This window comes from Pleurodeles waltl, chromosome 10, assembly GCF_031143425.1.
Source record: "Pleurodeles waltl isolate 20211129_DDA chromosome 10, aPleWal1.hap1.20221129, whole genome shotgun sequence".
NCBI lineage: Eukaryota > Metazoa > Chordata > Amphibia > Caudata > Salamandridae > Pleurodeles > Pleurodeles waltl.
The window spans coordinates 824,072,921-824,091,478 of NC_090449.1; the positions used below are offsets into that span (position 1 = coordinate 824,072,921).

Genomic DNA, 18,558 nt, shown 5'->3' on the forward strand with positions numbered 1-18,558 from the left:
GTCCCACTTAGAGAAGAAGCAATTGTCAAGATTTAAGTACTTCCAGACCAATTACTGTATTTACTATAAATAATGCATTTGTGGGCATAGTATGTTTTAAGCAACACGGCCATGCACTTGCAGAAGGTTACTACTTCTAGCGTTACGTTCAGGTTTGGCTGTTGTTCGAGGCAGCTATTAGCGAAGCTTTCTTGGTATTGCCTTTTTAAAACTCTCAATATATTCTTTTTGGGCGGTATGTTCCGGTAGACTTGAGTCACATCTCCTGCCATATTACAGACATTCTCTTTCTAACTTATTCCCGGCCCCAACAGCGAACATTTGTCCCTAACTGTGCCTGGCGTGGCGTCATTTTTCTGGTCTTGAATTACAAGTTCCACAGAAAACGTCCCTTCCAGGGTTAATTAATAATTGACAAAGGTGACTTCCCCGGGCATGCAGTCCACACCCTCCGTTCCCTTCTGTGTTAGTATCAGCGCCTCCCTGCCCAGTTGCTATGAAACTTGTCGGGAGCTACCATTTGTACCCGGCACGGGGGACAAGGTTTGTTTCTATTGAATTGCGTCAGGGAAATATAGCCAGCTTTCTTTAAAAGTGTTTCCCAAATGCAGTGATTTGTGCTGTAGATCGATTTGAGCTCACTGTGCGCGTAGGTCGTGTTAAGATGTTGTTACCGAGGAAGTGGGCGGGTCCCCAGGTTTAGTCTCTCCGTCAGTGACGCGCTGCACAGGTAACCACAAGCAGACAGTCCTACAGCAGGTATGACTCCTGACAGGCACAGTGTCCACTCCTTGGGGCAAGCGAGGTCCCAGGGTGCAGGTGCTCTCCCCGAAGGGGGTGGCTTCCTATTAGGCACCACGATGTAGGCCCCTCGCCTATCCCCCCCCCCCCCCCAACCATTTCACCTGCAGTTCGTGCCTTCTACAATGTCATCTGTGGAACCAGTGCTTGAAGAAGAAAGCTTTGAATATGACCGTGAACATGAAGGCAGAACAGTGCACGCGGATACCGCTGAACAACTGGACTTTGTGGAAGAAGGTAAATTATATATTTGTCCAAAATGAATTCTAGGCAAATTATTTATTTAAAGTGAGCTTGAAGTGTTCAGCATATGATTGGATCTATTAAACATTGGGTGAATACATGACACGGTAGTGTGTGCAAAATATGTTTTACAGGGTACTAAAGAGATTTGACTGCAATTTTAAAAGAAAATAAAAAAACTCCCTTTTTTTACTGAACCAAGCATTTTAACCAAAATATTCAAAGCATCCCCTGAAAGTTACACAAACTGGCTTTTTCCGAGGCACTCCCTATTAGGATGGTGTGTGTTCAGTCAGCTGCTTTATGTCACCTCTAAAGTGTAGAATGAACTCTCAGTCCACATCAGAGCCTCCTCCTATCTTCTCTCCTCCTCTCTTCTCAAATTCAACAAGAAGCTGATCATCCTACCAAAGGCAGGGCTAGGTATACACACCTGCTAGGCACCAGGATACCCTCGAGGGTGATAGCGTTCCTTTAAAATACACATAACATAACATTTGTATGTTGTCTCTTGGGCCTGCAGTTTCAGCAGAGATTTTGAACTTGCTGTTAATACAGTTAAAGTTATGTGATGATGAAGAAATATCTCTGTGTTGAAAATTAAATTGAGGTAGAAATCTGCAAAGTTTGTGATCTTTACAGAGGCGAGTGGCTAGCTGTGCCTCCTGAAACATCCTTGCAGCGGTATGTGGGAAAAGAGCAAAGGAAAATTAAACTGTAGCACTTTTTATGTTAGTGTAATCATGACTTTTAAATTTGGCTTGCACAGTAACTAAAAAAAAAGGTTAACAACATATCTTACAGTTTTGTCCTACGTTGATACTTCTCTTCTAAAATCATTAACTTAGTGATAATGGACGGTGCTATATGTCTGTAGCAGTGTACGGGTTTCAGTACTTCACCAGTGTCATAGGGCTGCACCAAACACACCCTCCCTTATGATGGGGGGGTGGCTTATTTCTGATGGTCATTCACTTCTTGCCTTGTATTTAGTGTATCCTACAGGCGAGCAGCCTATTAATAGGGTGGAGTCTGTTATATTGTTTGCCCAGGTACATTGATGGATGGACCCTATCAAATTTGCTTCATAGTTTGTTATTGTAACCCATTGTACATAAACCTTTGAGTACGGCATGTATTCTTTTTTTCCCCCAAAGCCAATGTTCTCTTACCCACCTCCTGTTGATCCCCACCCCAGAGGTGGATGTGTGCATGTTTTAGTACTAATTTTCCTCCATCGGCAACACTTACTAATACTAAAGTGAGAATTAAACCTTATCTTTGTGACTACTGCTGTTTGAGTAATACTCCGAAATGGAATTTGATGCATAAAGGATATTGAACCCTTTTTTTGGCAGTATGTTGCTATAAGAACGACTTTGGTCGTGCAATGACTAGAGATGCCAGTGACGCTTTGGGTATTTGTGAATGGAACCCCAGGGTCTCTGTTCCTGCCAGCTTATCTTATGACTTTGTCATGTACAAACCTTGATGTAGCTCATTTGATATGTTTTAGAATGGTTGCCTTTTTCAGTATGACACTGGGTGCATCCACCACAAGGAGCACCACATGAACACCGCAGGAGCACTGGGAAAGAAGTAAGAGGTGGGGTCTGTTGGATGTTTATCATAGGATCTTAATTTAAGGTCACGGGTTAGCATTACCACATCTTTCAAGTCTAGCTCGACCCTTCATTCCACACATTATCTATCCATTTGCTTCAATTGAATCAAACAAACACTGCTGGCCTACAGCTCCTAGAGCCTTGTATTTTGTCTAGCTAAGGCCTGCACCCTGAGTGATGTAGCAATCCTAGACCACCTTGTGACTAGTGGAGACTTCAAAGATCCATAGCTGCGATTTGTTCTGTTGTGGTAAGGACAGCTGTGACGTGACCGTCTGTTTCCAGGAAGCTAAATTGGAACCACCCTTGAGTAGCAGTAAGCTCCTTTGTTGATAGGTTTGTCACTGACCAATATTCCGAAAATGATAGACAGATTTTTTTCATAACTCATATAAGGCACTATATAAACAAACAACTATGGGCGTGCCTCACCTCTGATGGCAGCACTATAAGTGGTTATAATGAGCAATTTTTTACACGATGTATGTCTGAAAACATTGTTAACTTGAATGAGTAATTACAAGACAAGTAATAAATTGTTTACACGTTTTCATTTACTGTGGCCCTGTGCAAGTTACTGCATTACTTTACATTTGAGCAGTATTGTATAAAGAGGGACAGCCAGCGGAAAAAAAATACACAAAAACGTGCATTCGATAGAGTGCATGATGATCTCTGCTGAATTTCACGGTGGATGTTTAGCTTAATAAATGCAATCCATTTACTTGTTTTTTTTAAACCCATGGCTGTACAGCTGTGCTAGCTTGTACAAGTGAAACGCGTAGGCAAAATAGACACTTTGGGCAAGAGGTACTAAAGGGTTTTACCCATTCTGTGTCAATGGGAAAATGTGTTTGTTCATATGGCCCTTTATCACTAAAAGCCTAAACATAGAAGGCAGTAGGAATGATTGTTCAACCTTGAAGTCTGTGGAGTCCCTGCAAACAAACAGAAGCATGGAAGTGGTTTATGAAAAACACACTCGCCCCTAAACTGTCTTTTCTGAATCAGAGACTCGCAAGCGGGCTGTGTCGGGGCTGCACCACAGGAGTTTGAGGCTGGGGGTTTATGCCTGGTTGTAAAACGTTTTTTCACATATGCATATTTTATTTTTATTTTGCTATGTTTTAGTTAACTATCAACCCATTTCAAAGCTATTTGAATGCTGTATATTGATCAACACAGGGCTAAATATTTTAGTCGAAAAATGAACTGCTTAGATGCAATAGATGTAAGCATTGAAACTATTTTTAATGTCTCTGCTGGGACATTCAGCAGTTAGGGCCGACTGGCCTGAATAATATTCCTACTATCTGTGTGAGATATGACAAGGGTTTGTACCACTTCTTTACAGACCTTCTCCGGAATCATGGAATTACATTTTGTAGGTGAAGTTGGTGTTATACGGAATTGGTAATTCAGAATTTAAGTCCTGTAAATTAAAGGTGACTTGGTTGAAGAGATTTTGACACTGATTTTAATGTAGGTGACCTTTAAGATAGATCGATTACTCCTGGTTCAAATCTCTAAATGGGCAACGTGAATTGTTGAGTGATCCACCACCACGATTACTGCAGAAAGAAGCAAAAATACAGAACTCTTCTGGCTGGTCTAGAGGGGAAGAGGGTACTAGAATAGTACATTTGATCAGGTTTTTTGCTCATTCTGTTATTCTCTTAGCTAGATGAGAAGTGATTGCCACTTTCTGAGTGGTTAGATTCTGTGGCCTCTTGATAGTTACTATGACTGAACAGGTTTTGATGTTTAACGAGTCAGTTTCTGCCAAGAAGCTTGAGCTAGTTCATGATTGAGTGCTTGGATTTCAGAGAATTACTTGTCTCTATTCAGAATTAGTACTAAATGCTTTGAGTCCTAGCCATTTTTGTTCTTTGGTTATTTTGGTACTCTGCCCATACATGCAGTTCACTTTCAAGTGTCTGCCATATAAATGGAAAATGGATCGAACTGACATTATCCCTGCACTGGGAAGTGTAGGAATCTGTCTCTGTATATACTTTCACAAAATGGGGTATAGTGTGCACAGAGTCCAGGGGTTCCACAGAGGCTTAACAGAGGCTAAAGTAGATAATACTAATGCTCTCTTTTGTGGTGGTGTGGTCGAGCTCGTAGGCTTATCAGAAGAGTAGTGCACAGCATTTGTTGTACACACACAGTCAAGAACTGAGACACAAACTCAATGACTAACTCCAGGCCAATTGTTTTATATAGCAAACATATATATTGTTACTTTATTTCTAGAATCAGAAGGTCTTTGATGCAGGTAAGTACAGTTGTCAATAGGTATCAAGCTTATGTATCAAAAGTACTTTGTTTGGTTTTTGCAGGTAAAGCAGTTTACAAGTAAGTAACACTTTTTTATCTCAAAAGTAGGTGCTTAGTGCAATTTTTCTTAGAAGTCAGTAGTGCTCTTGGTGGGGGGAGTGTTAGCACTATTAACAGGTAAGTACACAACTTACGATTTCAGTCTTCGTGGGTTATGATGTCCACAGGTCAAAGTTTAGGTTGACGCCAAAAGTGCACCTACAGCAACACAGGGGGAGTGGTGGGAGGTGGCCTACAGGGTCACACCAAACACCCTCAGCTACACAGGGGTGGCCGGGTACAAGTGCAAACACTGAGCTGGATGCCCAAAACTTTTCAATAGGGGGACCCCGGGGTCACAATAGATGCCGCAGGCTGGGTCCTGGGGGTCGGTTCCAGGAAACCAAAGGCTGGACAGGTAGGATAGGCGCCCGTTGGACGTTGATGGACCGTTGGTCAGATTCCCCAAGGCCAGGGGGCTGCAGTTACAGGGGTCTACTTGGGCGTCGGGGTATCTTCATCGGATCCGGTCATGGTCAGTGGGGGGGGGTCCTCTGGATTCAGGCTGGACGCGTGGTTTCCTTGGCCAAGAGGGGTCAACCCAGGGTGGACTCGAGGTCAGAATCACCTAGGGACCTTCCCTGGGCAGGTGGGCCACTTGGACTCAGGCTATGGGCGTCGGGGGCAGAGTGGGCAGGGCTCGTGGATCTGGGATGGTTCTGAAGTCCATTTTGTAGGTTTCTTCTGGACAGAGCCGCTGTCCTCTGGAGTTCTTGGTCCTCTGCTGGGCAGGAAGTCTTCTGGGAGTTTGCAGAGGTTGCTGGTCCTGCAGGATGCGTCACCTTTTTGGAGCAGGAGTGTTGAAGCTGAAGACAGGCCGGTAGAGCTGGGGCCAAGTTATTTGTCATCTGGAGTCAGCTTGGCGGTCCTTCTTCTTTCTTCTTGTGATTGCCATCAACCTAGTGAGTAAGGTTCAAGATTGCCCAAAATACAAGATTTAGGGGCATTACAGGGGTCAGAGGGCTGTAGCCAATGGCTACTCTCCCTGAGGGTGGCTACACCCTTCTGTGCCCACTCCCTTTGGGGAGGGAGGAACATTCCTATCCCTATTGGTCCCTCTCCTCCAAACCAAGATGGAGGATTCTGCAAGGAGGTGGGGTCGCTTCAGATCTGGACACCTTAGGGGTGGTCCCAGCTGAAGTGGTCACTCCTCCTGTTTTTCCTAATTTTCCTGCCAGACCTGCTGCCAAAAGTGGGGCTTGGTCCGGGGGTGCACATCTCCACTAGCTGGAGTACCCTAGGTTACTGTAACACCGCCAAGAGTTACAGTTCCTGCAGGGGTGTTTTGCTTCTCTAATGACCGAGCTGAAACACTCATGCACTGACAAAAATTTCTGGAATGCGCATCTTTGTCCAAAGAAGACATTTATTATTTCACTACGCAAGATTCCTAAAAGGAGATTAGCATGCTGAAAGCGCACGTTTAAAAATGGTCACAGCAATGAAATGAAAACATGTACAAATGATTCTCCACTGCAAAAGACACAGCAAATATATGTATCTGTATTATAATGCAAAGCAAATAGTGAATTAAAAAATATGCATCACCATGAGGAAAGGGCATAACTCCTTCATCTCCCTCCTATTCAGCATCAGATCGCCAGATCCCAGAATCGATTGAGGAGAGAGAGATCAATTATCCTCACCGGAAGCTTGACACACACCAGCATCCTGGATATGCCTGAGATCTGCAAACACTCTTTGTCCTCTGTCCATCTGGGCACGGCCTCTTATACTTTGAACAAACAAGAGAGGAACATTTTAGAACGCCCCTCTCCCTGCAGATGTTTATTTATTTAAAAAAATGCTGATTGCTTTAAAAATAACACGTCGGGACATGGCCACAATCCCAAGGTGCTAATTCAAAACAAGACCATTCCCTTTCTTCGGAATACATTCTTATCAGCCTAACCCCTTGATGGGAAAGAACACAAAAAATAAAAACATGCACATTGTACAATGTGGAAAACTACTTGCCCTGTTTTTAACGTGGTAGTAGCTAATGCTCAAATAAAGTCAATAGGCAAAATGAAGTTGGTGGTTACTAATTTGATGGTGTACTGCTAGTGCAAAGTGGAGTCAGTGGTCAAAACTCACATATCATTACAAGGGGGGAGGTGTGAAGCACCTCTATCCAGAGTAGGCTTTGTTTTTGGCCCCCGGAGAGCACAAAGGCTCTCACCTCATGGAGCCAGAAACTTGTCTGTTAGTGGGAGGCTGACACAGACTGGTCAGCCTTGCCCTATAGATCTGGGTAAAATACAGGGGACATCTCGAAGATGCCCTCTGGGTGCATTTTGCAATAAATCCAACACTGGCATCAGTGTGTTTTATTATTTATTTATATATTGGCATTGTGCATTATTATTTCAGCAAAGCCATCATGGAGCTCTGAAGTTTGTAATAACAAACTCCCAGCCCATGTACTTAATATGGCCACACTTCACTTACAATGTCTAAGAATGGACTTAGACCCTGTATGGGAATATTGCTCATGTAGCTGTTCCCTCACCTCTGGTATAGTGCAAACTGCCTTAGGCCTGCTAAGCCTGCTAGAGGGGCGACTTACCTATGCCACAGGCAGTGGTTTGTGTGCATGGCACCCTGCAATGGCAGTGTGTATGTACTTGGTGAGGGGTCCCTTAGGGTGGCATAATACATGCTGCAGCCCTTAGGGACCCGCCTTGGTCACAGAGCCCTTGGTACTACTGGTACCTTTTACAAGACACTTAGCTGTGTGGCACGGGTGTTCCAATTGTGGAAACAATGGTACAGTTTAGGTAAAGAATACTGGTGCTGGTGTCTGGCTAGAAGGATCCCAGCACACACTTAGTCAAGGTAACATCAATATCAGGCAAAAGGTGAGGGGGTAACCATGCAAGAGGGGCACTTTCCTACTGGAATAACCTGCAGAATCTCTGTTCCTTTTGTCTTTTTTTTTCCTTGCCTTCACTGGAACCCAAATGCAACTTTCAAATGCCACCGAGTCTCGTCTGGATTTCAGTCACAGCATGTGTTATTTAGAAGCTACAGCTCCTCTAGCCCGATTTGCACTTGACCCAAATTTTTCTCCAGCTACCTTCAACCAACATTTTCCCGATATATCTATGAAATTTAGCAGCCAATGGTATTTTAGTTATGATGTACAAAACTACGTGGTGTACAAGATCTTTATTAGTTTACTTAGTGCAAGTGCCCTATGCTTTTCTAAACAAAACCCCCCTGGATGGTTTAGTCTTTGGTTAGGATTCTTATTTCTAGTGTTGCATTATTAATGTTACACTGTACTGTTTGCCAAAGTACAGCAGTCTCATCCCCAAACATCAAGGATGCTTTAATCAGAACCTACATTCCACCAACCGAATATAAACCCCAGTGGAGTGAATATTACTAATTCCTGGAGCTTTGTCTTTTTGAACCATTTGTTTGATATGTGGCAGATTCTCTCCAGCTTATACCAATATACATCGTTCACTTGTTAGGATTTAACTTCACTGCAAACAAGACAATACAATATTCTAATCTGCAGTGTTTCATTTTTGCAGTGTCCTTACCTCCCGTTCACTTTCAAGTGTCAGCCATATAGAGGAAAATGGATCGAACTGACATTATCCCTGCACTGGGAAGTGCAGGAATCTGTCTCTGTATATACATTTACAAAATGAGGTATAGTGTGCACAGAGTCCAGGGGTTCCACAGAGGCTAAAGTAGATAATACTAATGCTCTCTTTTGTGGTAGTGTGGTCGAGCAGTAGACTTATCAGAAGAGTAGTGCAAAGCATTTGTTGTACACACACAGTCAAGAAATGAGACACACACTCAATGACTAACTCCAGGCCAATTGTTTTTTATAGCAAACATATATATTGTTACTTTATTTCTAGAACCAGCAGGTCTTTGATGGAGGTAAGTACAGTTGTCAATAGGTATCAAGCATATGTATCAAAAGTACTTTGGTTTTTGCAGGTAAAGTAGTTTACAAGTAACATTTTTCTATTTCAAAAGTAGACGCCTAGTACAATTTTAGCAGTGGTAAAGTGCAGAGAGTCCTAAGGCCAACAAAAACTCTGATCAGCACAAATGACGTGTAAGGTCAAAAAAGTTGGGGGAAGGCCAACCTAAAGCTGACAGGTCTAACTATGTAGTAGGCAGAATCAACATGTGAATGACAGTACAACAGACCAGTCGTTAAAGAGAGCTGAGTTAAAGCCCTTATAAGTAAACATGTGTAGTACATGTATAGAGTGTTTTAATTAAAAATGTTTTGGCTAACACCAGATGTAAAAATAAATACAGATACGTTTTTTATTTCTTGTATTTAAGTGCGTTACGCCTTCTATTCGAATTGAAAATGGGCATGGTACCGTTTCTAATGGGCAACATTTGAAGCTCTATTTTGCATTAAGCTAAGGTAATAACCCTTGTCTTCATTGTTCTAAAACTCTAGTTATTGTTTTCTCAGTATCTTTTGTGTTTTTTCCTTCCAAGTCAGTGTGAGAAATGTTTTTTGCTTTAATTACAGGTAAAAATACTGCATTCTGTCCTCTTATCTGCAGAAACTGGCAAAGCCAGTTTGTACAGACGAAATATTTTGAAGTTCAGGGTTCAGACCGAGGCTCCCAGGGGCAGGGCTGTGCTGTTTAATATGAGTAAGGCTGATTAGCACAGCTGTATAAATGTTAAGAGGAAAGTCGGTTTCGCTACTTTGATTATGAAATTATGTTTTTTTTGTCTCTGCAAGGCCTTTGAATGACGTAAGACAAGCCCTGCAACAGCAATGCGTGCTTGCAGTGCTTGCAGTGTTTGCACGTACATCTCTTTCGAGTAGTATGGATGCCTAACGCTCAGCAGACCGGGCATTTCTTGAATATAAGCGTCACCGCGTCGTATCTCGGTGCTCTTTCGTATATTGAAAACGTTGCTTAACTCGATTATAAATGAAGCTCAAACCCGTCTATACTCTGCAAACAGTTTTCCAGTGGCAGTCTGTTTTTCTCATTTGGTTCAGTCTTGGTTTGGTTATTTCCTGATGTGACCTCTCTGAAACTTCAAGACATTTTCTGTGAGAAGGGTTATTCCACAACCGAAACAAATGTTACTGAATTCTGATGTTTTTAAGATGTATTAAGAACTTTATCAGCTTCGTGAAACAAGCTGTGCAAATTATTCACGAAAATATTTTTGGGAAAATGATTCTATGGGATTGTTTTATTCGAGTATTACTTCCAGTACAAACAGCAGCCATGTAAATCTTGGTAACAGAGTCTGATCCCATCAACTTTCCTTGTGAAATGCCCATTTCCCACCTACAATACAGCGCCACGGTGATAGTATTTCTGTCTGACAAGTGTCTTCCAAACCAGCTTCTGCTTAGTCCTATTTCTCCTCTAGTGAAAAGTACATCACTAGAATTCAAGTTAGATAGAACAAAAATCTCATGTCAAAATGTCAAGAAAGTAAAACTGGAATATCAGGGGCACATTTCCCCCTGGTGTGTTGTGAGTGGTGCTGTACAACATTCTCCTACCACTGGTGTTAAAAACCAAGCTTTTGCGTAGAGGTGGGTAGAGAGTACTGGTGTTTATTGTCGGTTTGGGAATCCACAGCAGGGAAACCCAACTGTAAGATGTCCTATCGATGGGCATGGTGAGGGATACGCTGTGATGTTCCCCATCTCCTCACGCATGCAGCATTGTGACATGTTTTGGGATTGCATTGTCAGCTGATTAATGCCAAACACCTCCGATAATTAGACAACTCATTTGTTTATCAGTAGCAACTTTGTAGTTAGGCTTTTGTCAAGATCACTTGAAAAAAGTTAAAGTGGTGTAGTTAATATAATTCATAAACTAAACCCCTTTAAAAATTCCTGAGTTGTAGTTGACTAAGCAGTCATAAAGCCATCGAGCACATTGCTCTCAGTGTCAAATATCATATCACAGTGGACTTCAGAAACATCATCATTGATAGCCATGTCCAGCAGACTCTGGGCACAGGTAAGCCTTTATTCCCTCAGGCTTCACCTGGCTATGTGCATGACCCACAGCCGCTCCTCCCCCCCCCTTGACCTGTTGCAAGAGTATGTCCTGTTCCTTGCTCTGTAGCTAGAACTCTGTCCCTTATCATTTCTGGAATATTTTTTCCTATTTTCTGTGAGCGTTTTATGACATGCTAAATGGAAGAAGGTTTTAAAAGTTTCGTGGCAGTTTGCTTACTGGGATAGCTAGATCATGGACATTGTTTCATAATTTTAGCCTGGATGAGAAAAAAAACAGGCATGGTCCACACATGCAGAGAGTTCTTTAGATCCCTTCTGGGGTTGAAGAATGTTTACATTTATTCCACAGTTTCACAGCGGGATTTTGGAAACAGGAGAGCGTGTTCATAAACCGAAAAATGTCTGACAAGAGTAAAAAGCGTCATCCATTCATATTCAGACTCAAAATTTAGTTCATTTTGACTTAAACGTTGTAAAGATCTCCATATTTTTTTGTTTTCTCAAAAATTGCCGAACCGTTTTACACAAAATTAACTCCGGATGTTAAGCTGAATGTTTTGATAAGTTTTCAGTTGTCCAACTGTGCAATCCTTTACAGGATCAAATGGGAGTGCATGTGTAGCGCTTAAGGAAGGTTTTGTGGACATATGTGAAACTGCATTAACAAAAACGAAAACAGATTTCATAAGTGATCTGAGCCATACCTAAAGATTCACGTTTGATTGAAAATGAAAATACCACCATTGAAGTTATTGATGGTGTCATTGTGGATGTCATCTGTGACATCATGTGTAGGTCATGAGCAGTGCATTAGAGTCAGCTAAGGATGGCCCTATTGCAAAATGCTATTTATTCCCATTATTGAGTGTGTGGAGGGGCCACTATTGAAGCGAGGTGAAGCCACGAGTTTGCTCCTTCCTCAACTATTGTAAATAGATATTGAGAGTGGTAATAAGCATATTACTCTTAGAGGACTCTCATATAAATATGGTTTATGTCCTGCTGTTTTACAGGCTGGAAAAACAAGAAACACATGTATTTTATGAGAGATCGCATGGTGCGGTGAGGTCCAGTCTGATTAATTTGTTATTTTAAGTGCAGCATCAGTTATCTTCTTTTGTGAAGGTGGCTAGTTATCATTTAATGTAGTACAAACATTGAATACGCCCTTTGCGTTATAATTATGGTTTGGGGAATTGGACCTTTTTAATTCGTATCACACCCAGTGAACAGCTTTGCGCTCTTTTTTTGCTCATTTGCATGTTTTCCTGTTCTAGAGAGAGGAGATGGGAAGAAGATTAATTACTTTCGTTTTTGAGTCTTGCTTCCCAATTCAAGAAAATTGCTTAGAGGAACATTTTGGATAAGATATTTGTAATTATTATTTCTTCAAAAAATGCTAAGCCTCTGAGTTATTTATGCCTTTTGCAAACCACTTCAAATGGACTCACTTTGTTGAACCGGTTAAGAATAAAAAACTAAGTTGGTTCTCTGGGCAACCACATCTGTGGCTGCAGGCTGTTCACCCTTCTCTCCCAAAAGCTAAGCAGCTGAGCTATACTACTAAAAGTAGGAGTAGTGAACTGTATCTTAAACGTAGAACTTTGTAGCTGGCACAGCCCAATGCTATTCTCCCACAAGATAGTCCTTAGTGGATTGCATCCTTTCACCTTTAAGGTTCTGCCTGGCTTGCAGCAGGCTCATCCACCTGAATTCTTTTACCGTAGTTGGAACGTGTGACATACAGTGTGAGAAATTGGGTTGTTTGTTGAGAGCGGTGTTAGCCCTTCTCAAGCAGCTGCCACTATCCTTTTCGGGGTGCATCATAGAAAATCACTAAATTAACCTGTCCTTAACCCTCTGGCAGGTTGGCAGAAAAGCAGTCAAACTTAATTTAGAGGCAATGTGTAAAGTATTTATTCAGCACTCAATCAGCAATAAAGTGAAAACACAACACAAGAAAAATCCCACAATAATTTAGAAAAATAGATTTTTAAAAACATATTATTGAACAACAAATTCCAATCAGTAGAGCTGGAGTTTATTCATTTTTTTATTGTTTGAAGTGAAAAATAGCAACTAATGGATCAAAGTGCCAAATGCGGACAGCAGCAAAGTTGAAAGTTGTGGCCGACCATGTTGTACATGATTGGGATGCGTGAAGTGGATGGGGCTGGGTTCTGCTTATCTTAGAAGTTGGAAGAAGTTTTGCAGAGAAATGTCTGGAAAGGAAAAGTTCATCTGGGCAAGGCAGCTGGTGGTGTCCAAGGCGTAGGCATCATTGCCAGGGAGCTGCTGAATGAAGTTGCAGTGCATATATATACGGTTAGATTCAGTCTCTTTTACGGAAGTAGAACATCTCTAGCTAGACGAATCTGCATGCTGTAGCATGACAAGGGCTTCTTCTGCAGGGGGCCCCTGGACAGGATTTGCTACTGCGGAGAAGAATGTATCTAAAGCTACCCCAGAGTCAGGCCGACCAGCAATGCATCCTTGGGGGAGATCTGCAAGCAGGTAGGTTGGTTTTCTCTTGTTTTTTAGATCACCTTTTAGCTGAAATTTCTTTAAGTCCCATGTTTTTGGATTTGGGCTATCTGGGCACCTTTTGCACCACTTCCAATTTTCCACGACGGGAGGGGCACTACTTGGAGGGTTAGGGCTCACTCAGAATAGATTCTGGTGTGGGTTCAAGATGTTTGGAGCCTTTTAGGTCTCTTAGGCTCCGATCAAGATGTATGCCAATTAGCCCTTGGAGTCACTCTGAAAGTCTAGTTTCCAAGCAGGTCTCAAGGAGCAGGTCAGTCCTTCGAGGACACAAAAAAGGCTTGAGGCAGCAGGGCAGTTCTCGTGGTGCACAGCAGGCCACATGCAAGACAGCCCTCTGAGAGTCCTCCAGAGGTCCAGAAGGGAACTGAAGAGCGGGTCTGAGGTTGCTAATTTTATATAAGGGGCCAGCTTTGAAGTGGAAGAAATGTTTGGAATTTTCTCCCCACAGAAGTGTCTGGAATTTCCTGCACGCTGCCCTGGTCCTAGGATGTCAGGAGTCACATAAGGCTAGTGTGAATTTCTTTGTGTGTGATCTAAGGCATTCTCTTAGAAGGGGAAGCAGGGCTGTACCCAAATCTGCCCCTCATCTTGCCAGTATGGCCCACCCTGCCAACACCCAATGTGTCTGTGTATACACAAAGGCCAACTGCCAGATACACCGAGTCATGTGACACTGGAACAGGCTGCAGGCACCACATGGTTAGGACAAGAACATGGCAACTTTCTAAACGTGGCATTTTCAGAATTGTGACTTAAAATCTAACTTTACCTTTAAAGAGGATTTTAAATTACAATTCTTTGGACACCAAATAAAAGTTATCACTTATTAAATGTAATATGGTACCCCAACGTTATACTATGGTAGAAACAGACATCACAGTACTGAAAAACCTTAAAAGTACATGCCCCACCTTTTAAATACACCACACACTGCCCCATAGACTGTTTAGGGCCTACACTGTGGGGTGACGTATATGTAGTAAAAAGGGAGTTTTAAGCCTGGCAAGGGTTTTATTTTTACCAGCTCAAACTTTTTTTTGTTTTTTTTTACCTGCACCCAGGCTGCAGTGGCAGGCTTGAGACATGTTTTAAGGGGCTACTTAAGTGGGTGGCACAACAAGTGCTGCAGGCCCACAAGTAGCATTTAATTTAGTAGCCCTGGGTATATGGTATACCACTTTACTAGGGGTTTAAGCAAAGCCCCTAAGGATGCCAATCAGTATGCCAATGAGGTGTAGGCCTATTTTACCATGTTTTATGGAGTGAGCACAAGCACCTTAGCACTGGGTAGCAGCCATAAAATGAATAGAGTACTAAGGCCAGCAAAAACAAATTCAGCAAAACAGGAGGGGGAAAGGCAAAATGCTTGGTGGATGTTGGACATAGCCTTTTTTAGGGGATTTCCTTGAATCCTTTTGCTTTTTCCTCCCAGTTTTTTGCAGACTCTCTTTGCGTGGCCCGAGGACTCTGTGCTGCAGTGGGAAAGTGTGTGCACCCTTCCCAGCCCTGCCAGCAAGGGGCACTTACGTGATTGGTTGAGGTGCTGTATCCAGGCGTGCCCTGTAAAAAGGTACACCATATACCTTGGGCAGGTACGGCCCTGGCCACCAGTGGGACGCTGCACTGATTGTGCCTCCCACCAGGGTAGCCTGACCAGCGTGTATTAGGCCTGGTAGTGCAGGCCTCAGGAGATGCAGGTTTGCCTCCACTCAGGGTGGCATTTCCCTCACCTAGGCCAAACATGAGTAGCCCTTCCCCTACCCCTAAAATCCCCAGGAGGGTGGAGCAGTTGGTAGGCTGAAGGTAGGGCAGGTATACAAAGGTGTCCCATGCCCTGGTAGGATAGAACCCCCATGTGGTTTTTCCTACCTTGGAGGTTGGCCCTTCCCTGAGGTTTTACTAATCCTCTTGGAGTGGTGTAAATGTGCACACTTGCACCTTGGTATTTTCATGTATATACTGAAACTGGCATAGCTTAACAGTGTGTGTACACTTGCAAAATGGTGGTTTCATAAATACTGAGCCTGGCACACCTTGCCAGCATGTGCACATTTGCACAATGGTGATTTCATATACATATACTGGGCCTGGCACAGCTTGCCAGTATGTGCATACTTGCACAGTGATGTACCTATGTGTGTTTTCATTACCATTGAGAGCTGCTTTGGCCATAGGTTCACATGGAGGAAGTTTACACTTAATCCTAGCTGCAATAGTAGATTGCTGTGGAGCAGCCTCATAATGTTTTCTGTCATTGGATTCACAATGACAAACCGTTTCCAGTGGTAAAGGTGGCTTTGTGAGGAATGCCTTGGAAATGCCACTTCTAGAAAGTGGGCATTTCTATGATCTAAAACTCCTTTTGTGTGCCTTTTTTTTTATTCAGCTAACTTTCTTTAGAGGCTTTGGGAAAACAAATCTGTGAATTCCCCAGTGACAGCTATAAAACGAAGGCAACTGGAATGACAGACCTCTGCCAATTGAGGGCCTACTTGGATAGATTGGAGGGAGAGGTTTTGACACTTGGCCTCGTGGAGCCAGATCATGGCCCTACTAAAGATTAAGATCTGCATTCCATGCCCTCATGGCAGACAGGACTGAAATTTAGGGGAGACATCTATGGTTCAAAGTGGACCCCTTTCAACCATACCCAACTTCAAAGGCACACTTCATTACAACTAAGGGTACCACACTTCAGCAACTTAGAGATGCACTTGCAAGAACGCAGGGCGGAGACCCTGAACTGCTTGATGCTCACTGCCAGAGGAATCTGTTGTACACAGGAGTATTTACTGCCCTGGGAAGGGACCGCACGCTCTTCCTGCATCGTGGCTGCCCAGGACAAACTTCTTGCTGCAGTGTGGCACTCTGAAGTTTGCTCTCCAAGGGCTTGTTGGCTTGCCCCCTGTTCTTTGTGGAGGTCTCAGGGACATCAAAGACCTCCTGAGAGGGACCTACAACTTCTACCTGTGTCATCTGGAAAGAGGTGCCCTCCTACGCATATAAGTTGTCTGCTGGATTCCACCGGGTTGCAGCATTGTGAGTGTAGAACTAAGCATTGCACCTGGAGACTGGATTTGCCCGGTGCAAAGCTTTCAAAGTACTGCCCTCATTCAACGAATGTGTCAGTTCATCGTGGGGCCACAGCACACTTAAGCATCTGGTTGGCAGTGAGCAGATTCACCAGTTGCGGGACCCAGCATGGCCCGCTTTTGACAAGTGTGCGGATTTCTCTCATGCGACACCTGACTGCATGCTCATTGCCTGTGGTGGCTGTGTCACTGGTTGCGACCCTCGGAGTTGGGGGCATACACGGAGCAGTGTGGCATTCCACCTCATGCGGCACCAATGAACTCGCCTCAGTCTGTGACCGGATTTGTCTGGTGCAGCTCACTTCATTGCGCACCAGACATCGTGCCTCATTCCAGGGAGGTTCGAGATTGGAAATAATCATGTATTCGGAATTGTCTGATGCAACTCAAATCATTGCATTCCAGATGTTGTTCCCCATTCCAGGTAGGCGCTGCATTGGTAACTTTTCGTGTGCAAGTGGGATTGTCTGGTGCGACTCAAGTCATCACACACCAACCATTGTGCCTCATTCCAGGGAGGCACTGCATTGGTCACATTGTGTGAGCAATTGGAATTGTCTAGTGCGACTCAGGTCATTGCGCACCCAACACTGTGCTTCCTTTGAGGGAGGTGCAAAATTGGTAACTATTTGTGGATTGGAGTGTCTACCTTGGCTGGGCGGCACTGTGAACAGTGTGTGTCCCAAGGTGATCCTCCCCAGTGCTTTGCATAATGGGGCCCGCGCCAGAAGGCTGGTGTGGAGACCCCTGAGTGAACTTTCCAAATTGTGGGCAAACCTCTATTTGTCGACTGTTGACTGATTAGCCGTTATCTCTTTCTTCCTCCCTCCTTTGCCCCGGGATCCTGAATAAGTGTAACCACCGGCTGCAGTCGGCCTAGTATCCGGGGAAAGGTTACTACATCTCTACCTCTTGGGAGTGGGAATTGGTTGGAGGATTGAGAAACCTTTGGGTCCAAAAGGGGGCTCATTGATAACTCACCTACCGAGTGTCGGAGCACTGCACTAGGGTGCTGGGAGTGAGTGTGCACGAGTGTATACCAGCCTGCCTGATATCCGTGACACTGTGTAGCGGTGCGGAGCAAGTGTGTGGGAGTAATTTCCTGGAATTGACTACACCCCACGTGGGGGTGCTGTGCATGTTGTTTACTATTACGGTTGACTTTGAAATTTACCTGTACAGCCTAGGCTGTGGAGCTATTTTAAAAAGTGCTGAGATTCTCTGCATCTACACATTGCTGCCATCGTTGGGAACCAGGACGCATCTGCATCCTATGACTGTTTGATTTTGAATTGGGGTGATTGCTAGGGTGGGTCTTGTGCTGCAAACGTTGTTGCACCACATGAGGGTGCTGGGAGGGAAAGTATTTTTTTCTCATGTGTACATACTGCTAAAGTCATATTAACACAGTTGGGCCTAGTACTACTAGTTATATGTCTAAATAAATGTGATTGATGCCCATATTTATATAATGTTCATGTTGTGTTTGTGTGTGTTAAATACAAAATATATTTACCTACACTTTGCGTGAAGTCTGTTTTGTGATGCTCAGTTCAATTGTTGGGTGGTAGTGATGTGCCATTGCTATACACATTGCCCCAGTGATAAGCCTAACTGCTCTGTGCCAAGCTACCCATGGGTGACAGCAGGTTATACAGTGAATGTAATAACCCACCCCTGACAGGGGAGTAGTAGGTTCTGCCTGGTTAGGGCCTCGCCTCAGCCAACCACAATGTGCCGCCTCCAACAGGGCAAGACCGCAATAAAGCGAATAGGTCTAACATGCAGGTAGCCTACATTATCAGAAGTAGTTTCATTACCATATAGCACTGGGGTTGGAAACTATAACTGAGAGTTACACACAAATCTG

General features: G+C 43.6%; 1 protein-coding gene across 11 annotated transcripts in view; it reads left to right on the top strand.

Annotated features, from left to right (window-relative positions):
• Nucleotides 1-18,558, top strand: part of TRAK1 (trafficking kinesin protein 1) — a 269,898-nt gene that overhangs the window by 103,570 nt on the left and 147,770 nt on the right. The window contains exons 1-2 of one of the 11 annotated variants that reach the window (XM_069211496.1): nucleotides 928-1,038; nucleotides 9,375-9,462. The exons of 9 other annotated variants lie outside the window; for them this stretch is intronic. Coding sequence is in view for 1 of the 2 variants with exons in the window: in XM_069211491.1 (XP_069067592.1) it covers nucleotides 927-1,038 (112 nt within the window). In the remaining variant the exon portion in view is untranslated. Of the gene's footprint in view, nucleotides 1-718; nucleotides 1,039-9,374; nucleotides 9,463-18,558 lie in introns of those variants that run through there. One more of the 11 variants, XM_069211491.1, reaches the window with a different exon arrangement.